At 29.0% G+C, this 25,467-nt stretch overlaps 1 protein-coding gene across 1 annotated transcript in view; it reads left to right on the top strand.

Moving 5' to 3' along the window:
- LOC107457077 (uncharacterized) overlaps positions 1 to 8,884 on the top strand; it is a 9,297-nt gene extending 413 nt beyond the window's left edge. Inside the window, exons 2-5 of the mRNA XM_016075137.2 lie at positions 3,682 to 3,802; positions 5,119 to 5,249; positions 7,149 to 7,284; positions 8,536 to 8,884. Of these exons, the coding sequence (XP_015930623.1) occupies positions 3,682 to 3,802; positions 5,119 to 5,249; positions 7,149 to 7,284; positions 8,536 to 8,719 (572 nt within the window). The 3' untranslated portion in view covers positions 8,720 to 8,884. The remainder of the gene's footprint in view (positions 1 to 3,681; positions 3,803 to 5,118; positions 5,250 to 7,148; positions 7,285 to 8,535) is intronic.
- The last annotated feature ends 16,583 nt before the right edge of the window (positions 8,885 to 25,467 follow it).

Raw genomic sequence — 25,467 nt, 5'->3', positions numbered from 1 at the left:
TGCGCTTAAGCTGCAAGTAAACAAAACTCATTAGATATATTCAAAATGAAGATAAAACAAAGGAAAATTACAGACATATGAAAAAAAGGGTGGGGGAAGAAAAACAAATAGCAAACAACTGGAAAAGGAAAAAAAAGGATAAAAAATTTTTAGAAAATCCGACAGATACCCAACTAAAGTAATAAAATTCTATATAAAATCATTGAATTAATCGTATATTTTTTTGGATATATTTACACAAAATTTTCTTTGTTAATTTATATAATTTTCCCGTGTGCAAATCCATTTCGGGCCAATCCATGTCTAAAATTATTTACTAAAAACTTCTTTATTAATTTATACAATTTTTCCACGCGCAAATCCATTTCGGGCAAATACGTGGCTAAAATTATCTACCAAAAAAGAATTTCTTTGTTAATTTACATAATTTTTCCATGTGCAAATCCATTTCGTGCAAATCCACGGCTAAAATTATGTGCAAAACTGGCAATACATGTTTCTCTATTCTATTTTATATTTTTTTCCTCAGTAAATATTTATTTTCTAAAATTATTTATGGTCTACTTCTTTAAATTATTCAGTATAATATTACCTTGCGCACATCCATTTCGGGCCCATCCTTGGTAACTAACCAACAAATCAAACGCACTTCAGCAATGCAGTAAGAACGGCACTTTAAAACAAAACTCCTAGTTACGCTCAATTTGCGCTTTTGTTTTCATATTTTGCAACCTGGCAATCTTGTTACGAAAATATTTTTTAAATCATTCTTGAAAAATTTCCCGTTCATGTAAGCACATTTGAATTCGCTATTCGCTTTATAGATGAAACTTATATCTTATCTATGTTTTATTCTGTTTCTTCTTTTCATTTTATTTTATTTTCTGTTTTTACGTGTTATTTTTATTTTTTGTGTTCTATTTTATTTATTGTAATTTTTGTAAAAAAATTTTTTTGAGTGCTCCTCACTCTATTGTATTAATATATTTTGCTTTGGCTATATTGATACAATATCAGAAAGCACTCTTTTTTGCGGATATAATCGTGTGGGCTGATAAAAAGATTTATTTTCTGGATTTTTTAAAAAAAATTCATCCTTTTTTTTCCCAGTTGTTTTTTTTTTCTTTTTCTTCCCCCACCCTTTTTTTCATATGTCTGTTATTTTCCTTTGTTTTATCTTCATTTTGAACATATCTAATGAGTTCTGTTTACTTGCAGCTTATGCGCAATAAATGATACTTATTGCTTTTCTTAATTTTCTTCGTGTTTTTCGTATATATATATATATATATATATATTATAATAATAATAATTTACAAGTAAGAAAATGTACTTTTAACTAAATCTAAATTAATATAATTTTTAAAAGTAGATAAACTTAAATTAAAGATAAAATCTGATTTTTTCTTCTTCCATGGAAGGAATTACTACTCAAGTAAAGAATTCTTACTGTAAAGTGGAACAGCAGTGTGATTATCCCAAAAGGGGTGTTTTTAAGGTTATTTTCATATTTTTTTTGGATTAAATTTAATTAACTGAAGTTTATTTATTAAATCATGTTCCAAGTGTATAGGAACGATAACAGCTGTGACTCGAAAACAATCTTTCCAATTCTGAATTATTTAACAAAATATGTAAAAAACAAACTGTTTCTGAAATCTTATATTTTGGAAATTACATATACATTATAGTGCGTTTGAAAAATAGACTAAGCTTCAAAAGCGGGTTGGAAAAGTAGATATGAATCAAAATGACCGTTTTAGAAAATTGGCCAAGCTTAAAATGGGTTTTTGAAACACATTGATATGGCTCAAAACTTCCGACAAACAAACTGGACTTGGCATGATGTACCGCTTTTCGAATCCACGATCGAAAAAGAATTGTTGACCTTAAAAGATTAATGTATACATTGCAAATTTATTTAAATTTACAGTAATAATTTACAGTACGGAATAAATGCTATTTCCATTTTCTTCTATATAAATATTGAGCTATGTCTGTTTTTTTTTTCAAAAGTGCATTTTAATTTGCGTCGATATTCTTAAACACGCATTTCAACTGAAGTCTATATTTTCAAACGAGCATACAAGATTTGGGTATATTCTTAAACTCATGTTTTTAGCAATGTGAATTTTTAACATGCGTGTTTCAAGTTATTTTATTTTTCTGAAACGTGCATTGTTAACTTTGTTTATAATAAAAAAATGTTCGCTGATAAAATTAGTGATTCTGGCTCAAAAACTGTGTTGATAAAGGTTTAGGCCGAATTGAAAAAAATAAAATACGTTGTATTGCTAAGTTTCTAAAACATCTAATTCCATGATAAGATAGCACTTTCACGTATTATCTATCATAAAGAAATGTTAAAAATGATTTTGAAAGTTTAATGGTAAAATAATTCAAAAGTTGTTTGATTGGGAATTGATCTTAAATAAATATTTTTAATAATTTTTCCTGTTTTTCCACTTTCATTTTTTATTCCCTCATTTAATTATTGTTAAAAAAGCCTTTTCAATAATTTTTTAATTATTTAATTTTTGAAGGAAATTCTATCATTTAATCTTTGATGATATGATATGATAAAAGTGGATAGGATGTAATAATAGTGGAAAGTATCCCGTTATTAGCAAATCAAGTCAACGTAATTCTTATGACTAATAGATTTTACGGCTAGAAAATATTACGGGAACACTTAAATTATTTTGAGCTATTTAAAAAGTTATAGGTTGTTTAATGTGACCATTTTCATCCCAAATGTTATGCTAATTTTGAAGTTGACAATTGAATGAAAAATTTAGCTGTATTTAGGTCATTTTCACAGTAATATAAAAAATAGCCTTTTTAATTTTACATAATTCCCAAATATACATTGTAAAATAGTTTTTAACCACAAAAGTTGTTTTATTTTGATACATTTTATTCCATAAAAACTTTGCAATTTGCACCCATATTTTGAGTCAAAAACAAATAAATGTTTTTAGTTATTTTTTCACATAATTCAGTTTCGTGATCAATTTCCAGATTAATCAATTTTAATATCTGTAATGAAAACTCTAATTTTGGTTTTGTATAATTTCAGAACAAACATTATGCTGCAATCAAGCATTGTTTAAAGGTTTATTTGCAAGTCAAATTTCTATTTTTATTGATAGAAAATTGTTCTTTATTAAAACCAATATTTTTAAATTATTATGTTTCCTGCACCAAAAATGAATAGGCAAGAAAATAGTGTCACATCCTAAAATTCTTTGTATGCAAAAATTATTTTGTGTATCTACCTTGGGAGAATTTAAATATTTCTTAAGTGTCAAAATAGAGCGCAGTTATTTAAATGGTTCAAATAACTGTGCAACTTAGTTTCCTTTCTTTGCTTTAATTTTGGTCACTAGATAATAACAATTATAACAATCATCACTATTTAACTTTTAACAAATTCTTTAATTGTTGAAACGAGTAAAAGTAAAGTAATTCTATATTTCTGCTAACTGCATGATGAGTGATTACATATAGTGCTCACCACTTTAAATTATTACAAAGTATTGAGGAGTATTTTAGAATGGTAATATACATAAAATAAACCTTTCTCAAACTGGTAGAATTAATTTTTCTAACTCATTATATTTTTTAGAATTATTGAGTACAATTTATTGTTTGTTGAATGATCTACCAATTTTCATTTAGCTTTGGGCAACACTCAAGATGACTGCAGTGAAGATAGGGTTGAAGAAAGAGTTTTCGACTGTCTGGGGAACATCATGGTTAATTTGCTCTCTGGTGTTCACACTGAAGAGGAAACTTGCGCGTAAGTCCATAGATTAGTTTGTATTCGCTACAAAAATTACTATAATTTTACATAGAATCGAAACGCAAACTAAAGTGTCAAACTTTCTTTTTTTCTTGTTCCAATTTTTTTTGTTTGTGAAGAAGAAGAATGACCTACATTTTCTCTGTGATCTCATTTCCTCATGTTTAATACATGACTCAAAGAGTATCGATTCGACTGTTTCATTGTGGAAAGGAAACAACAGCAATGGGTTTGCCATCGAACAAGTTGTCATTTCGGCTTTGTTTAAACAATTGGCAAAACAGACAATAAACTTAATAGCGAATTCTGACTACATCGAAGATTGATTTCATTGAGTAAACAATTATTATTTTAAATATTCAAACTTAAACGTTGCTTTCGGAACGTCAGTGGTTTGGATGAGTTTAGAAGAATCAGTGCATGGAACGCAAAAATTAAAAATATTAGATGTTGGGAGACAGTGTTCTAAGTGATAGTTTCTATTAAAATTGTTGGAAACTTTAAATATTTTACGTATTCTATTGGCATAGCAGGTATTTTATTTTACGTCTTTCGATGAAACAATGAAGGTTTCAACTCATTTTTACAAAGTTACAATTAAGATTTCTGCATTTCTTTTAGCTTGATAAAATTTTCAAGTTAAAATTAAATAGCTTATAATGTTTACATTATTGTGTCTTACTTAAATTAAAAATTAGCTTTAATATTAAAGATTTTGCTGAGTGCACAATCTTTGTATTTGAATAGTATCTAATCCTTATCTCTTGAAAGAGTTATTAAAAACTATACAGCAAAAATCTTATGACTAAAAAAATGCTAAAAGCAATAACTGTGTCCATGGATACATCAAATTTTTATAAATTAATGAAAAATAAGAATTCTAAAGGCAAATCCGTTAGGGCATTCAATTTAAATCTGTCAATTGAACTACTAAACAGCTGGTTATTTTATTTTAGTCATCTTCTTGATATTTTTTGAAGCTTTTTTTATTTTTTATTTTTTTGATGCTGTGCCACTTCCTGACTTTTTCGTAGGCAGAGGTATCTAATAAAATCCTTGATTTGCAGCAATCGACCAAATTTCCAGTAACAGCAATATTGCAAGGAAACGAAAAAAATGGAAACAATTAGTTTGATGACTTTCAGCATATAAAATTTCACAAATAATTCAGTCTTTCTAAAATATTTGCATTTTTGAAAATTGCATTGCATTTGAAAATTGCATTTTTGAAGGAAAATGGCCAATTAAAATTTATCTCATATTCATACGAATTTTCGTATTATTTATGCAATTTTATAAAATTTCTATTTCAGGGAAGTGAAGACTATGCAGAACTGTTTAGAAACAGTCATTGATGAGTGTCTTGATGACGAACAAAGAGTTGAAGTTGACAAAGAATTGCAGCAATTTACAGACATGCTTGGAACTAACTGTCCAATTTCAGGTATAAACTTCAGAGCTTTTTTCAGCATAGAATTGTTCACATCTGTTTGCATAACTCGAAACAGGTCGAATTAGGAATAAGTTTATTTATAAAAACCAATGAGCAACTAAAAATACAATTAGAGTACAATTTAACATTATTTTATTGACATTAAACATCATTTTATAGATTTTAACTATCATTACTGTCTGTCACAATAAATTTTCGTTTACATTACAAAGCACTCGTTGTGACTTTAAAAATTCATATAAAATAAAAATTATTTATAATGTGAAATTTTAAAACTTAAACTAAAACCTAGGACTTAGCAGTTCCTAAATACTCGTAACTAAGAATCGGTTAAAGTAGGAAAAAAAATCTACTAGAAAACCATGACAAAGCATAAATGCTTCTGACCAAAATTCTAGGTTTTAGTTCTTGTTTTCAGTCATTTTGCTTAAATTTATACGTTAGAGAGTTGGAATTGAAAATCGCATTGCAGTTTTTCGATAACTGCCATAGAATAAAAATAGCATTTAAATATTATCGACATTTTCACCATCAGTCATTATCACTTGTTGGAATCACCGAAAGTAGCAAACGCAAGACTAAAAAAAAAAAAAAGAAGTAAGAAAATAGAACATGGAAAAAACAACTACTCCGTGTATCGAAAAATGTTTGAACAAATATCGACTCGACAACTTTTGTAAGAAAACTATATGCCCTGTCACATATTTTAACTGTCTTCTTCGTGTCGTAATCACAGTCTTCTTGTTATCAATAATTGAAAACCACTGAATATTGGTATGGTTTTAATAGGTATCAAATATACTAATATATCATTTCGTCATCAATAAAAGTAGAGCGAATTTTTATGGTTCTCCTAAATGAATTCACCACTTTCTCTTTAATTATGCTTTTAAGTACATATTTTTTTTATTTCAATTAGGTCTTATTTACAAAAATTAATAAACATCATTGGTTTCTATAATAGTTTGGCAATTTATTTAGACTCCTTTAAACGAATATGTACTTTCTCTATATTAATTTTATTTTTTAATACATAACTCCCTTTTTTTATTTCAATAATTCTCTACTAGTTAAATTAACAACATATCATTGTCGTTAATAGTGGTATGACAAGTTTCTTACTACTAAAGCGAATTAGTGCAATTTCTTCATGAATTTTCTTTTTCCGTACATATTTTTTCTTATTTCAATTAGTATTGATTTTGAATTATTTAGTTTTTAAAGCATAAGTATAAACAAAAGAGACTCCCGGTTTCAGATAACTTGAATAATAATTTAATGATGTAGTACGTTTCTGCTACCACGTTCACGTTTATTATTGAGTTAATCTGGAATGATATTTTTTTATAGTTGTAATAACTGGTATAGGTTAACCTGTAGATCACACAGAAGAGAAAACGGCTAACAAACCAAATTCACAAATCTAACAAGCGTTTATTAAATTAAATAGTGATTAATATACTGGACATTTTCGGGTAATCACAAATACTGATAGTGATGTTAAAATTACCAACTCTTCTGGTAAAATTACCAAATTTTATACCTTTTACAACCAAACGGCATAAAAATAAAACCATATTTTATTGTTAATTTTAAAAAAAGGCTATTACCAAAGGACTAGGATTAAATCTACCATATTTTGGTGTTCTTATTCCCATAGAGCAAAGAAAACACTGTAATTCTTGAAGTTTTGATCGTAATTTTTCTCTGTGCGGCAAACCCATATGCTCTGATAATTCCGAAATCCTCAGGAAAAAAATATTTATTAAGCGAAAGTATGGTTCTTGCATCTGATTTCGTACTTGAAATTTTGCTTGTCCAATCTAAAAAGTATAAATCCATTTAGACAAGATTGTAACTAATCGGGATGTCTTTTTTTTTTACACTTAGATGGCAAGGATGCTGCTGAGGCTTGTGCCGAAGAGAACAAGGATTATATAATGGAGTGCTTAACAGAAAATCAGTTGAATGCAATTGCGCAATTTGGAAGCAATTCAAATTTGAATGAGAATCGTTTCAAATGCACGTAAGTGCAACATAATTTTAGATGATAACTATCAGTATTCTTAGGGCAATGGGCATCTTTGATGATGTCGAATGGTCTAAATTTATCCACTGTAATCAATAGAATAAAAAAAGCGATGGTGAGCACCAGAAACCTAAGACTTGGGAGAAGGGTACTTTAACAATGCGATTTAGTCAAGTGTGGTATTGTTTCTGGTTTATTTAGTTACTCTAAATTGGAATAGATTTAAAAAGAAATCTATAGGGCTTTAATGCTGTTAAATGCTGTTTTAAGTTTTTAAATATAAAAAATAAATTTGTGTGCTTACTTATACTTGTTTATACAGTTCATGTGCCTGACATCGCTATCTAGACTAGTGTGGTACTGTATCCGATGTATTCGTTTGCGTTGAATTATTGAGATAAAAAACAACAGCATATAAACTATAATAATTGCTTAATATGCTTAATAGTTATTCTAGTTTTAACGTATGAAAATTACAGAACTATGCCTATTTACGAATCTTTCTAGTTTAGGGGGGCATTATTTTTCCTGTATAATTATTGCTTTAAATCCAATGAAATCAAACTTAAGCAATACAATAAAATTAAAACAACATAAACAATAACATAAAATTTTAAATGGTTCTTTATTAACATTTTGATTATAGAATTGCAGCTTTATTAAGTGAACTTGTACATAAAACCATTATTAATTATAACCGTATAGCACTATAAAGTAATAAATGGTTAATTGAAACACAAGTGTAAAATGTTGTTATTTACCTTTTATTGAAATGTTTACAAAAAAAAAATACTAAATATTCTCATAACTTAATAAGCTACCTAGAGCTGTTCAAAATTTCGATATTTTAATCGGCTTTTATTTAACATTTAGATCATTTATTTTCAAATCTGAAAAGCAATGTATATATAAAGATACACTTATGTTCATTAGAGTAATTGATGGTAATAGTAAGGAAAATAAACTTTTAAAATTGCAGTTATGCTATTTTCTTTTTAAACGTTTACAACAATTTATCAAAAATTTATGAAATAATTAATAATTTTATTAAAATTTATTAATTAATAAATTATTTTTTAAAATTTATTAAATAATAAATTATTTTATTAAAATTTATTAAAAATTTACAAAAAAATTATTAAAAATTTGCGAAAAATTTCTTAAAAACTATGTTATTATTCTTAATAAATTTTTCCTTTGTATTGTTTTTCCAAATCTACTTCTAATTGGTTATTTCTTATGATACAGATTATACAGCCTGATTGCCGATTGTGTAACTCAACGCGTAGGAGAAAAATGTGGAGATACAGCACGTGATCTAGTTAGAGAAGAATTGAACGATCCACCTCAAGAAATAAAAGAAGCTTGTGATGCTGCCGATGATATTGTATTGACTGATTTCGAATCTTTGCTTACGAAGAAGAAGAAATAGGAAGCCTACAAAAACGCCTTTTTTTCTTCCTTGTATCCTATCTAAAACTCTTTTAAATTTAAAATGAGAAAAACACCATGTTTAATATTCAGTTAGTATATATATTAAACATGTTAACATGTATTTTCATCTACAAAAAGTATTAAAATTCGTCGTTCTTTGCAAGTTAATTTCTTTATTTGAAGCTGTTGTCTTATGAAATTAAATGTAAACTCTATGCATCAAAAGAAGCCTGACAGAAAAATAAGGTGTTTTTGAAGTTGACAGATGTAAAAAAACACACCTGAGATAGAAAACGAGGTTATGTTTTCACCAAAAATGACCTCTTTAATAAACCTCAAATCCAACTTCATTTACACCTTCTGAAATCAACCTCATATACAGCTGAGCTATATTTTTAGTTGATTTCGAGAGAAATTATTCACACTTCAAATATACTTATTTGCCTGAAGTACTTATTTGCCTAGAAAAAGTAACCTGTACCCATAAAAAACAACCTGGTTGCTCTAAAATAAATTTCCATCAACTTCAAATATAACTAAAACAACCTTATAAAATCACCTTGGGAGGTTGATTTAATAAGGTTGTTTTTGATGTCAACTTCAAATATACCTCAAACCAATCTTAACAAATCAAAACAACCACCTCAGGTAAACCTTAAAAACACCTTTAATTTTTGTAAGGGAAGTGCTAAAATTCACTTCAAAATTTCGGGAAAACTTACTAACAGTTTCGATAGATTTATTTCAACCACAAACATGTCTTTAAAAGTAAAAGGAATGTTTTCACAGATGATCCAACTTCGTGAGATCCAAATTTCTAAAATTGAGAACTAAATTATTCTTATATAAAATCTTATAAGATCTGTCTTAACTTATGCTTCTTAGACTTGGGCAGGGAATACGAGGAGGCGAATGCAATATTTGAAAGAAAGGTACTACAAAGTATCTGTGGTGAGACTCAAGTAAACGACTCATGAAGAAGAACTGACTCAGAGCTGTATAAAATCTTAAGGGAGTCTGATATCAAGTACATAAAATTACAAAGACTAAAATGGACTGGACATTTAATCAGAATGCAGGAAGACTATAGCTGTATGAAAATATTTTTATGAAAACTTATGAGAACTAGATAAAAAGAAAGAACAACAGTGTTGAGAAAGACATCGACACTTTGAAAACTAAAAACTGGAGGACAGTAGACGAACAGAGGGACAGTTGAAGGAAACTCCAAGAGAAAGTCAGGGCCCACCCAGGGCTGTCGCGACAGTGAAAAAAAAGTAAAGGAATATAAATTTTTTTTAAAATAATCGTTTGCATTTTTATAGGTAATAGTTGTTAGTAATTTTTTATTTTACCATAAAGATATGATATACAAAGAATAAAATGTACTAAATCAATACCAATCCTTTTGTTGAGTAAAAAATCATTGCGTTTTTTTTTAAACAGATGGCAGTAGTGATGTTTCTAAAATACTTGAAGCAATTGCAATTGTTTAAGCTTACTGACAGTTTAGGCTTCATTGTAAAGAACAAGTTAAGATATTTCGTTTGAGTTTCAGAGATTTGACAGCACGACGTTTACGGTGACGATGCCCTATGAGAACTTCAATGCCAAATTTGGTTCAAGAAATTCCGAGCTAGTAATTTTGATTTAAAAGATGGTCCCCGATCAGTACGGCCTAGCCAGATTGATGATGACAAAATAAAGACATTGATCCAGTCGATCTCACTTTACACGACACGAGAGATTGCAGTGACAGTCAAAATCCGGCAAAAAAGTATTCATGTCCATCTAAAGAAACCTTGGATAAGTAAGCATGCTTGAAATTTGGGTTACTCATGAACTCAAAAAAGTTCATAAAGAGTGAAGAAAACGATACTTTTTTTAAACGAATGATAACTGTTGATGAGAAGTTGACTGGTTACAACAATATTTTATGAAAACGGTTTTGTTCACGAGATGAAGATTCAGCATTGGTGAATTCAAAACCAAAACTTCATCTCAGACAGGTTACGGCCTCAGTATGATGGGATTGGAAGGGTGTGGTGTTTTTTGAGCTCCAACCAGGGAACGGAACAATAAATTCAGCTGTTTTATGTACAATTCTGTTGGGCAGTTTGAACGGAGCATTCTTCCAGAAGGGCCTTGAGCTTGTCTATCTTATAAAAGTAGTGTTTCATTGAGACAACGTGAGACGACACACATTTTTGGTCTTACATCGAAAGTTATTGGAGCTTGAATGGGGTGTACTCTTTAATGAGTGTAAAATGGCAACTGCATGAGTTAGTAAAAGTTTAAAATCGGTTGCCCTTTTTTAATTTGTGACGATGCAAATTAAACAAGATATATGTATGAAAATAAGTCGAGAACCAATCCTATGAAAAACTAATTTTACATACTATTCGATGCTTTTAATTTTAAAAGGAATGCATGTACCTAGAATTGTTGCACATGCTGTATTATATTGCAAAATTTTAACATAATAAAGGAACAACACCCTCTGTTTTCAACTATTAGTTATAAAGAATGAGAGTGGGAAAGGAAATCGCTGTGAACTCCTTATGAAGCCACTTACCTTAATGAAGCTGGGTACATACATATGCTTAGAAGACTATAGTGTCAATCTCATTGGGTTCGAATCCCCACGCAGACACTACAATATTTCATCCTTTCCTTCAACACATGCATAGTAACCACTTCGCAGCTCTTTTAAATTACGAAATAAGAATTACTTTTGAATATCCTTTAAATAAGGGATTAATAAATTATTGCAGATAAGTACAAGACAAACGTTTAATAATTTAATTCTGATGACTGGCAAAGATACATGTATCTTATTCTTAGAGAATAAAGATATCCAGAGATAGAGAAATATTTAAAAACTATAAATAACTTAAAATATGAAATATAATTCATTAGTTAACAACGAACTCAAACATCGTTCATACATAAATGGAATTCAACAACCTTTTTTTTATTATCTCAAACATCAATCTCCTCACTTTTAGAAGCTGGATTAAAAATTGATATATTTTTTTATTAAATCAGCAAAATTAAAATACTTCAATGGCTTTTAATATAAAAAAATAAAAAAAATGGTTTTTGCGATCTCGCTATAAAACAAAAACAACAAAAAACATAATTGTTACGCACATTTTTCCATTTCTATCCATGCTTTTTTATTGGCCATAATATCACATGGTTGGATCCAATTTTCTCACATTAATTTCCATATTGTCTTGGTTGTCATCAGCATATATTTTATAAAAGTAATAAAGGTATTTATAAATATTTTTGCATCCATAATTTAAACTTATATTTTCCTGTTCTGCTATCAATACGTATTTGATTTTGAATGTTTTTCAAATTAATAGTTAAAAACTAAGAGATGTTATTTTTTATTATTATTATTAATAATACAACGTAATTCTGCGCTACTTTCTGAGATAAAGTTATTTAAATCGGTGTCCAATCTAATCAACCATTTTATAGTTGATGCGGTTAATGTTATGGAACGGGGTTACTTTTTTGTAGGTTTTGGAACATCAATCACCAATTATAAAATACCGAGTAATTTTTTAGATTGCCTAAAGGAGGGAATCCAACAATTTGAATGCAATTAAAACAATCTTTCTATAATTTACTCAGTTTTTTTTTTCCGTCTTTCTCGAAAGTACAGATTTATAACATACCCCGCTTCGATTATTATTTGAGTAATTTACATTTACATACTATTATAAACTACAGTTGCAGAGATTCGTTAAATGATTTAGAACTTAACTTTTAGCTTCATTTGCAATATTAATCATGCCAAAATTGTATTTAATACATTCGTCCGTTTGGTATGTGAAAATTTCAAATTACTGTTGTGGACTTACCAAATTTGTAATAACAATGTACTCTAAATTTTAAATGCTTTTTTTTTCAAATATGATTATTTACACAAATTACTCTTGTTTACTAATATATATTAGAAGAATCATAAGGAAAATATTTGGAGGTGGGAAGTTGAGGCACAAGCCTAAGGTTTGCGGAATTCTTTTTAGAGTATACATTTTGAGTAAATAATGACAATTTAAAAAAAAACTGTTTTATTCCAAGAAATAACAATTACTAAAGAACAATCTTCAGTGTTGGTGAGCGGCAGAGAAGAGAGGGCTTAGCTCCCAAGTATTTTTATGAAGCTTAAAAAACTAAATAAATGACTTCATAAATTTTTAGTAAATTATTTTTAAAAATTTATTAAAAATTTTAAATTTTGATAAAATTATTTTTTTTAATATTGTTAATAAATTATAGGTTTTTCAGTAAGGTACTTCAACGTAAATATTTAAAGAACTTAAGTTTTAAATGAATAAATAAATTAAAATTTTATATTTACAGCTTATTCGAATTAATTTGGATGATAATTAACTTAAAACAGAACATAAAATTTTTGTTAGAAAAAAATAGTTGCGGTTGACAATAAATACGACAGCTTTCGGTTCAATGCGATTCGAGGTTTGCGGAAAAACTGTAACGTAATTTTAAAAAAATTACAAGAAAAATTCAAAATTTAGTCATTTGTTATTATAAAAGAAATTACAATTTTAACTACCGTAATTAATTTGTAAATGATAGCATTTAGTACAAGCTGCTTTAGTATTTAAAAAATCGCAATTTTTTTTATATCTCCAATTTGGTGTGATTTTTCCACTTTGATAAAAATCGTTGAAAAAAAAGAATAATTTTTAATGTTTGTACATTTTTATTATCCAAATAACCAAATCTTAGTTGGGGTAACCATTTAAACTTTCGATAAATGTATAAATTAATATTTATTTTATTTTAGTTAAAGTCTTGTAAAATATTAATCTCAATTTTTCAAAAATTTATCACTCGAAATTAACTCGCTTTAGCTAATTTCAAATAGAAACATTTTATGTCAAAATGCATTTTTGTAGTTATCAATTTAAAAATATTGGACTGAAATCATCAAATTAGATAATAAGTTGCCAGGAATTAAAAAATAAAGAAATGTTATTCTTGAGAAGTAAATAAATGTCGATAATTTTAATTAGTTAAGTAATTAAGATAAGTATTAATTATCAATTAGCTTAAAATTTTATTGAGGAAACATACTTCCGGCGCGATATCATGTGGTAGCAACATTTTTCTGATGATTGTGGAAGAACATCCGACTTATAAAAAAGCATAAAATGGTTGAAAGACCGAGTGAAATTAAAAAGAATCCATTTATAAATTCGTGAGATATTCATTTGTTTACACTTTTGGAACTTGTAAAATCTTCATTATGCTTTCAAAACTCATTCTGTTGTTTGCTCTAATAGGTAAGAAATATTTAAACAAGACTTTTTTTTAATTCAAGTTACATAAAATACAAATAAATTGTCAGATTTTAATAAGATCTCTGCAATTAGTTTTACATTTAAATATTTTTTAAAATTTATCTGCAAACACTGCTTTACCTATGCAAATTTTTGAAATGAGCCGTCCCAACAATCAAACGTCATTATTCGACAAAATTTGCAGGGAATATTTAAATACTTTGAAAAAGAGAAATGAAATGAGCTAAAGTCTAACATTTATGTACGATTTAAACTATTTTTTATACCTGAAATACCTAAAAATTATTACCAAATTAAAACAATGTATGAGCCATTTTTCAAAATGTGAAATTTTTTACATGTCGCAATTAAATACATATTTAAAAGGTACGCATTTTTTTTTTGCTGAAGTTATATTTATTGAAAACATATAAATAAAAGAGCAAGATACATGTATTCAATTTAAATATTAAAAATTAAACACATTTATTTTACTTTCTCTTGATAAATCTTTACAATTTGGTGAATAATTGGTGACAACACTTCTCTGTAATTCTTTGAGATTTTGATTAGTTAATACTGATCGGTGTTTGGATTTCACGAATTTTAAGGAGGAATAAAATTATTCACATACACACGTTGTTCCGAATATTAAAATAATTCGACCAACAGCTTTTTTTAATTCAGAATACTTTGATTCTGGTATAAATTTCCAAAATTCAGTAATCGACGTCGACTTTTATTTTAATTGTAGAGCTTGATCTTCTTGCATCTCTATTAATTCTAATTCTCCAGATGCTTCGTGGGTCATAATTATATTTGAAGGGGAAAACTCATCTTGAATTATGTCAATTTGCTTTGCCTACCGAAATCTTGCCAGGCCATCTGATGATTGTGTAATGCTGCAAAAAAAAAAAAAAAAAAAANAAAAAAAAAAAAAAAAAAAAAAAAAAAAAAAAAAAAAAAAAAAGAAATTAAGTGTCGCCTTTATGTTGTCAATATTAGTTATTTGTTTATGTTGCGAAATGCCATTGCGGATTTTACTTTTTCTTAGAAAAAAAGAATACATTATTGGTAGATCGTGTTAATCAGTCTGGAGTCGGTCGATTACGCCACCGACGGAACGGATACGGAACACTAACACATACGGAACGATAATAATTTTCTGAAAATATATTAGCACAAAAATGAAAAGGAAACTCTGGTACGTTTATCGAGATCCACAAATAATCCCTCAAAGAGCCGCAGATTGGCCCCCCTAATATATAAGTANTATATATATATATATATATACATACATATATATATATAATCAGTTTCATTCTCATGTCTTACGTGGAAAAAATTAATAAATTAATTGACAGCATCTCTTTCTCATTCGTTGCACATACTATGCACTATACTAAAATGATGATATAATGACTCTAAATTTCGTAAAAAAGTTGGATTCAATTAAAAGTCATAGAAGTCTACAAAAGATAAATTAAAACTCAATCGATTGTTTAATCCAGTTATTGATTGTAAATGTTTACCGATTGTTTAATTAAATTTATCGTCCACTTCGAAAATAAGAATTAAAATAATTTCTTTCTACTCTGTTGCATGTAGACGGTTCTTAAATGTTCATTAAATGGTGGTAAAGTGACCACAAAGCTTTAATTTCTTTCTAGTCTGTTGCATGTAAACGGTTCTTAAATGATCATTAAATGGTGGTAAAGTGACCACAAAGCTTTAATTTCTTTCTTCTCTGTTGCATGTAGACGGTACTTAAATGTTCATTAAATGGTGGTAAAGTGACCACAAAGCTAAAAAATCGCAGTTAAGCGCTGAATTATCCCGAAACTTAAAACGAAATTAAAAGAATTGAACTGCAACTGCATTAGTATACTACATACTGCAGATGCTGCGAATGAATGAAAGAGTTATATTATTACGCAAATGAAAAATGCTGTTTTGAGAAACACCAATTTTTAGAAAGCTAAATTTCAACCAGATATACATCATTATATAATGCCCTTTTTTGCGAGTTTTGACGCGAACTTTAAGACAATGTTCTCACTTGTGCCTCCTTGAACTAGACTTGTTCCCTCCAACAATTAAATTTAAAATTTTTACTGGTTCTCTCTGAGCATCAAAAAATCCAGGAGGGGAAAAACATTAGTATGAGTTTAAAAATAAATAACTTTTAAACACATTATTAGACATTTTGATTTGAACCTTTCACTATAAATATAAATGAGATTAGATAGAATCACAATTGTTAAGTGAATACATAAAAACTTGTCAGTGAGAATTAGTTGGGTCTTGTCAAATTAGCTTAGCTCAGATTACTGCTTAAACAGCGTTATGCATTTTTCATCTGATTCATTACAACATCGAATGTTACAATTTTTAGGAAAAAAATAACAGTATATTAAGGATAAAATTAGAATTATACATTTTAAAATGCTTCATCACAAAGTAATAATATACTCAGAAAAATAAGAATGTTTTCGCATTAAAAAAATATAGCATAAAAATTTAGAATTGTGGTGTTATTTAAAACATATACATAAAAAAATTCTCAAGAATTGTAAAAAAAAAATTCTTTTGCGTAAAATTCATTAATGAATGAATATGTAGAGATTATAATTTGATACAGTGCAGTAAAGCTGATACAAAAATTGTCGAAACCCGTACATCTAAAAGAAATCTAACATGTGAAAAACTGTTACGTGCTAACCTCATAGTATGAGATAAAGTTAAGCGACACAGCACATTGGGCTTGAAGGAAGGGAAAAAGATTATAAGGACAAAAAACTTAAATACTGCCATTTGAAAATATGGTATTGTTTTGACACAATGAAGGCCAAACGAGGAAATGGAACTCATAGTTTAGAAGATATAAAGGATTTTATAACTTCTAAACAGCAATTACAGTTTTGTGTTTATACTTATTTAAAACAAATCTGGCATTACGGCCTAAACACTTGAGATATTTATTCCTATGAGTTTCATTCTACTAAATCGATTGAAATTAAATGCAAGACAGTCGAATTAGTTGTTCTAGTATTGCAAACATATATATGCATAAAAAAGTACTATAGTTTGCTTACGTTAAGAATTTCCCCCGCCACAAAATTTGAGGCTGTCTGCTACTATGGAAACGAGAATAGCGCATTTCACGGAGGGTAGCTTCTCTTCCCTCTAGGGCTGACACAATCGTCCGGAGAAACAGATTACCTTCCTCCTGCCGACCTGAGCCAAAACCTGTCCTAAGCAGAGACCTCACACCCTTACTTGAAATAGTTATACCTTGTTACCATAGCCACCGCCATGGGTCCAGACGAATGTCTAGGGGAGTTCTTACTTCAGACTTGTAGAAACTAACGCAAAGAAAATTGGGATGGGCACAGTAGAACTTAGCCCTCCATGGGCTATCGCGTCACTAAGTTTAGTTTTGTAGACATGATATATAAATTTTATCTGTTTATGCTGAAATGAATGAAACAAGGCCTGACAGGGTGAGATTAACAGTTTAGAAGTTATAGCAGTTTTATTCATAATAAATACAATACAAAAATAACGCTTTTTGATGTTGCTGTCTTTTAACTTCAGAACTTTTTAACTTTTAAAAATTGTTCTTTCATTTAATTCATCAAACAAAATGCGTAAGAAACAGTGTTCGTTTAGTAGCCTACATCAGATGTGTAAATAGCTACAAGTTTAAAATTATACTTTTCGTTCATAAATTCTAAAATACTATATGGATCTTCTCAGATTTATTCTAATTCGACTCAGTTAAAACTGCATCGTTAATATAATATTTCATTTGACTAAATAGCAATATTTAAGTTTCTCTCAACTTTCTCTCTCCCCCACTAACGTTTGCCACTGAACTAAAAGTAGAACATTTAACAATTTGCGTCATGGTTCGAACTTTTCTTTTCTTATAGTTCAGTTTAAAACAAAAATTCCACTGTATTATTATTATTCATGTAAATGTTTTTTTTTATTTTTATTATTTACTGTCATTTATCAGCTTTGGGCAATACATGTACGACTCGACAAGCTGAACGAAGATTGGAGAGCTGCGCGGATATGGTAGGCCCTTCGTGTAGGTATGTCAATTCATTAAATTTCATGCGATCATTTCGAAATTTAGCTTACTCAATGAGCAGGTATTATTATCGCATTAAAATTATTGATTGAACTTCATACGTTGTTTAGCGTACACGCTAAGCAAATACACCTAATTATTATTTTTCAAATAAACTATTTTTAGAAAAGCTATATTTTTACAAATTTATTTCAATAAAAATTTCGAAGCATTTTTTTTACTTTCTCCAACATTACATACATGATTAAATCGAGCTTTAAATATACAACTTTTTCAAAATTTAATTTCTCAGAAACTAGTCGACTGATTTCGCTCAAATTATGTATTTTAACACTTAAGACTGCATGTTTTAAAATGATTCAAAAATTGCATATTTCACAGTTCGAAAGATTTTCAACTATTATTAAATAAAGTGATAAAAAATGCTTTTTAAAAGTTGTATTTGCTTTGAATTATTTTTGGTTGAAAGAATTCTATAGCCGTGAGCAAAAAATTTTTCGATTCGCTTTAGTTTTCGAGATACAGTGAAATACGCAAAGAGTAAAATTTACATTAATCAGTCATAACTGCAAACCGGTCACCTGATCCAATTATGGTGACTATATTTCCCAGATTTTGGCTCACTCTTATATTTTGAGGGTCAGAAATCCAAATCCATCGAAAAAGAGTATGTTTATTCAGAGAAAGCCCATTTTTGTATTTTATTTCGCAACTTAAAATTCCGTCTGCACCAAATAATTAGCATATTTCAGGTCTACCCCTTTGAAATATTAAGATTGAGTTCGAGACCATGAAGAAGCGGTCATTTGATCAAAAGTTATTCTATGTGAACCGTTAATTTTTTTTGCGTATTATTATTATTATAGCATGCAATAGTTTACCTTCAACGTAAGGAAAATGTTTTATTGTAATTTTTGTTTTTAAAATTTTTGTTAAAAAGCAAATGATATTTCGTTTCATTAAAAGCCATTTTTTTTTACAAATTTGTTTATGAGCAATGGGTAAAAGAGCTTTCTGCTGTTTAACGAGATTTATTGTTTTTAATGACACTTGGACAAGCCAAGCATGTGAGCTTGGACTTGGGAATAAAGTCAGGAAAGAGCGCCATGCGTTTGAAAGTACCGTTCAAATTAGAACTTCTTGGGTGAAAGTGTCCCTTATTTCAGAAACCCCCGGATCAATGGCAGCACCACTCATTCATGAAACCACTTCTAGAATTTAGAAAAAAATCTAATGGGGAATGCCATGTGTACAACTACCTGCAGCAGGAAGGAGTCACTTTATGTTAGTTTCAGAAGCATTTAAAGAGCTAATGCAAACTTTCTCACAGAAGAGATGCCATAAGTTTCAATAGACAGTTTAATTTCAGTTTGTTACTTCTCTGGTATAAGGAAGTTGTGTTCATTTAAAGGGAAAAATTTATATTTAAACTTGCCTAACATATTTTATTTGAAAGTGTTATATTTCAATAAATTATTTATTTTGACTAAAAATTTTTATTTCATTACTTAAATTTTTTTGGGATTTTCACCTGGGGGGGGGGGTCTTATCTCTAATTATCGGAATTAGAACGATGATTGGAAAGAGAATCCGGAAGAAAAGAACGGCATACATTCAATGAAAAACCTGTTCAAAGTAGATAACTATATTAACGATGTCTTAAGTCATTTTGATCCAAAAGCTTAAGATAAACGGAAAAAAATACTGGTAAAAAAAGTGTCAATTGTTAAATTGACAGCTTTTTCGTTATTTTTGATCACCTTCTCCCGTTTATCCTTAAGCACGCTTCACCATAACCATAATTTTTGTTACATGTCACACAATATTACATAAACATATACTTCCAATACATTAGCATATTTCAACCTTTGTGTTTAAGCTTTACCTATTTAATTTAATGACTTTTGTGATCCTGGCAATAAAAGTGATTAGATATGTTCTGATTTTGTATTAAATAAGATAACGTTTTACAGCAAAAAGCATTATTAATATGCAATAGTAATAAAACATTAATATAAAAGATAAATATAACCGTAATTTTTAAATAAAACCTGAATTTTTTGTAATTTGATATATTATGTTTAAAATCTTGTAATAAATCACAAAATACTGAATGAATTAATATAAATTTTTCCAATTGAATTACAGACTTATTTCATTTGCCATAACAACTTTAATCGTCTTGTAGAAAATTATAAGCACAGTTATAATAATGAAATCAAACGATATCATTTACTACTAATTTACTACTTTTAGCGATATTAATTACTAGTAATTTACTACATTGATTTTAATATATATTTTGCTAATATTTCTGCACCAATTTACTACCCATAGTACTCATTCATATTGAGTGAAATTTATGACATTTTTCTCCTAAAATAATATGTTGTTTGGATTTTTTTGAAAATGATTCTTGTTTTTTTTTTAAACGAAATCATCAGAATAAAATAATATTTTCTTTCTAAAATAAACTTTTGTTAAAAAAGCTGAAACAATTTGTCTGAGAATTTTAAAAACTTTTACTTTAACCAAAAAGAATTTGCTTGACTTTAAACTAGTTTTTTTTTTTCGTTTCTTGCATGCTTGAAGCTCTGCGTTTTAAAAATCCAGGTAAGCTGATCTCATAAAAACTTGTTCTTGTCTACGAGTCATTTTTAAAGTGTTTGGTTCAAGTTCCATATTTAGTCAACAAAATGTACAGTGCGTAAAAAATAAACATAAAACCCTGAATAACTTTTGATTTAATGATTGCATCTTCACGCATGTTATGGGACTTAATCGCAACGGTTCCGAATGTGTAACTTCAAATTTGTTATTTAATTCATGCAAACTATAATAATCATTTTTAAGTTGTAAAATTAGAGACAAAAACGTAACTTACTCGAATTGAACATCTTAATCAGATTTGAATTTCTGACCCCTAAAATATAGAAGATCAGATTTTTGCCCATATACTCAGGTGGAATAGCTTCGGCGAAATTTTTTTTAAAAACAAATTTCGTATTTTAAAACACATTATTTGACTAATTTTACTCAAATTTTGGGTTTTGATGCAAATTAGCATAGTCGAAGACAACCTCTTAAATTATTAAGATTGACTTCTAGGACTTTAAGATTCAATCATTAGATCAAAATTTATTCGTTTTAGTCCTTTTTATTTTCCAGCTCACTGTACAGCATAAGGCCCCATCTCATTATTTAGTTTTTAAATTAAAAACAATAGTTTTGTTAAAAAAACTATGTATAATCATGCAATACAAGCTTAAAATATAATAGTTGGAAGTAGTTCAAAGTAAAAAATTTAGTAGATTCCTGTAAAAGGAAGAAAAAAGGCAGAGGTGGTTTTCCAGATCAAAATGTCTAAATCTTTTGTTATTTACATGTCCTGAACGTTATATTTCAGAGAAATGAGGAATACTGAGATCTGCCTTCTGTCATTGGTTGAAGACTGTCTAGATGAGGAAGAGAAAGCTTCATTGAGCAGTGACCTTAGGAGTCTAAGAAGCACTGTGCGTGGAACATGTGGTAAGGTTTTAATAAATTAAAAATAAAAACAGTGTGTCTGATACTACTGATCACAGTTGATTTATTTGGACTTCACAAACACTAAACAACACTTATAAACTTCAAAGATTTTTTCCCTAAGAAACTTAATTTCAAACTATTGCCAAAAAATAATATTTTAAGTCTATCACTATCGTAAAATACCTTAAATTAAATTACATCCTAGAAAATCACATGATTCCTTCAAAGCTGTGCCATCATAGCGTAACATGTTCTGCCGATCATTCAAATAAAAAGAATGCAAGGAAGTAAAAATTGAAGAATTAAGACCATCTAATGCTTACACCGAAGAGCCATTACATTATGACCACCCTCCATCTATAACAATGGGCTCGCCCTGGTTTTCATGGTTTCTCGCCCAGGAACAATGTTTTCATGGGTCACATTTGGACCCATAATCCTCATAGAACAATCCCTGCCCTCTGAAAGCTACTTGAACATAGTTTCTGACCAGATTCACCCATTCATGGCAATAGTTTTTCCTGCGGGGGATGGTGTTTACCAAAAGGATAATGCACCATGTCATAAGGGTTGAATCGTCATGGATTGGTTCGAGAAACATTACAATGACTTTCAAGTCATGTCTTGGCCCCCAAATTCACATGACCTTAATCCAATAGAGCATTTGTGGTCCTACTTGGAAAACAAAATTCGTGCTGCCACGCTACCCCCTCGCAATGTGAGGGAATTGCAGGACCAGGTTGGTGAGCGCTTGGTACCAGATACATCAGACCTCCTCTCAGCACCTTGTGGAATCAATGCCACGGCAGGTGCTAGCAGTTTTGAGGGCTAAGGGTCCTACATGTTATTAGCAGGGTGGTCATAATGTAATGGCTCTTCGGTGATTAACGTCTAATGGGATATCCATGTCACGTAAGGAACGTAAGGGTGAAAAAAATGAGTATACTTTTAAGGTCAAGTACACATTTTCTAATATGCGTAAAATATTACTGAAAAAATTTAATTCGGTAATTAATGGATCAACTAACAATCTTAGCAATATTATACCTTTAGAAATTCAATGTTTACCTGCAGGGTTTATATCAGTTCTTACGTGCTACATGAAACATACATCGAACTTTTAAAGTTCATATGCTCTTTTATTCTGTAAGAAAAATATATATATTCAAAAGATAAAACTATTACATCTAATTGGCAATAGCTCTTTTTTATTCTTCATGAGTATGAAATATAATTCATCTGATCAAACGGTTCAAACTAAAAGCAAATTGCTCTTTTATTCTGGTTTGGTATAAAATCTAATTCAATTGATCAAACGATTGAAGGTAAAAATCAATAGGTCTTTTATTCTGCATTGGCATCATATTTAAATAAGCCGATCAAATGATTGAAGCTAAAAGTCAATTCCTTTTTTATTCCTCGTGGTAATGAAATATAATTTGGCTGATCAAAAATTGAAGGTAAAGGCCAATAGCTTATTCATTCTGCATTGAAATCAATTTTAATTCAGCTGATCAAACGATCGAATCTAAAAGTTGATTCTTTTTTTAATTCTTTATATGTATGGAATCTAATTCAGCTGATCAAGCGATTAAAGGTAAGAGTCAATTGCTCTTCTATTCTGTAAAGGTATGAATTATAATTCAGCTGATCAAACGATTGGAGCTAAAAGCGAGGGAAAATGAAGAATGATATCAGGGGTGATTTAGAGTAGTGTCTTTTAAATTTATATTAAGTTTTCTTAACTATTAAAAAAGTATTTCTCTCTTCTTAGGCTATAAGAAATAGGAGACAATGTCAATGAAAAAGCAGATGTATTGTTCTATATGCTATCTGATGTTTACATGATATAACTTTATATGTTTCTTTGCATGTTGCTTAATATTATAGTAAATAGTATGCCTTTTTTGATTTAATCGAGCTTTTTGTAACAACGTAATAATAAAAACCTTTGATGAATTTTTCCAACGCTCTTTTTTATGGTGTGATATACATTTTTTTATTTAGATGCAATTTCAAAATTTATTTCACTGTGCACTAATTCTTATAAACCTAATCTTAGCTGAATAATGTTTAGTTCCAATGATGCCCAGCCCATATAAATATGGACATTTGTCATTCGGGTATCAGATGGGCACCTGTGTTCATTACTCTTTCAGGGGTTATGTATTGGGTATGCCAATGTTAACCCCACCGTAAGAAGGAGATATAAATTCAGAGTAGAAAGAAAGTGCACCCAGACCTTTGACTAGGATTTGAACTTAATGTTGTTCTGTCATGAGGTCAACTTCCTGATCACCATACAATTTGGTGATAAAGAAATCATAAAGATAGAGAAATATACTTAAAAATGAAATACGATATTTGGTTTTAAAGTATTTTGTTCCAAAAACTTATTATATACTTATTATTATTAATTTAAGTATAAATATGATAGGTATATTAAATAAAGTTTTAAATGCTTAGCCTGGTGAAAGTCCCATATGATATGAAATTATGTAAGAAATTTGATAATTCTATAAAATAGATCACATATTTTAATAACATCAAAATCATAATTGAAAATAAAATAATTTTAAATGTTTCTTCCCAAACAACGCCAGGAGTAAAGTGTCCCTTTCATGATGAAGATATTAGGAACTCCAATACTCCAGTATACATCATGTTCAGTTCATGCAACGAAATTATTTATGTAGGAATTTGATTCGCATTTTTTAAGCACTTAAAGTTCGATATTTGAATCATCACTGTAAAAAAAAAAGTTTTGTCAAAGATTAGCCAAAATTTGTCATTTACACATAATAGCTCCAACACAGAATATCTCCAAAATAAGTATAGTATAACTGGCAAACTCCTTGCATTTACTATAGAATATAGTGATATGCTGAAAATTGAAGCAGCACGTACTCATTTTTGAGCAAAATGCGTAGCTTCAAAAGTGACTCAGCCTGTACACATTTTGAGTGTTTATTAAACGAGAGTGGGCATAGGCTCAAAAATAAGGTGTCATAAATTCATTTTTAGTCATTTTTTAGTCATTTTTAGTTATAAAATGAGCGTAACTAGGAAAATAAATTTCATACATTTATTATTTTATTTAACAACGGCCGTATAGATTTCGAATTGTAAAGTATACTAGATCTTAGAACATTGTGAGATGTATAATTTTACATGACAAAATGCTCAATTTTAAAAGCCTTAAGGGTCTAGACGAGAGTGGGCATTTTATATTTAGTTAAATTTCAAATGACAAAACTCACACTTTAAATATAATCGCTTGAGAACCTTTTTTAGAAATTAAATCTTAAGAATACTTTTTTTAATTTCAAAATTTCTGTTTTTTAATAGCTAGAATAATAAATAATTGTTAAAATTTAATTTTAAATTATATAATTTGCGTAATTTGCTGTAATTTGCTGTAATTTGCAACCCCACTAAGTATAACCTCTATTGTTTTCATTGTTTATATGTATTCTAACAAATACTGATGCCGACCGGCCTGTGTAGGGGGCATGGAACTGTGCTTGCATCAGAAAGGTCCTGGGTTTGGAATCCCGGGCAAGGCATGGATGTTTCTTCTCTCTGTGTGTGTTCTATGTCCTTTCTCCTTTGTGTGTGAATGTGACCCGCCCTATAAACGGGATTTGGTTGTGTGAATGGCGTGGCAGAAGTCGAATTCCTGCCCATAGATTGCGCCACTGAAAAACTGGAACAATCGCACCCCCACTGCCTAAACAGGCATACGACAAAAAAAAAAAAAAAAAAAAAAAAAAAAAAAAAAAAAAAAAAAAA

Source organism: Parasteatoda tepidariorum, chromosome 7 (genome assembly GCF_043381705.1).
Source record: "Parasteatoda tepidariorum isolate YZ-2023 chromosome 7, CAS_Ptep_4.0, whole genome shotgun sequence".
Taxonomy (NCBI): Eukaryota; Metazoa; Arthropoda; class Arachnida; order Araneae; family Theridiidae; genus Parasteatoda; species Parasteatoda tepidariorum.
Note: the sequence above shows the minus strand (reverse complement) of the source record. Positions and strands in the feature narration are given on the sequence as shown.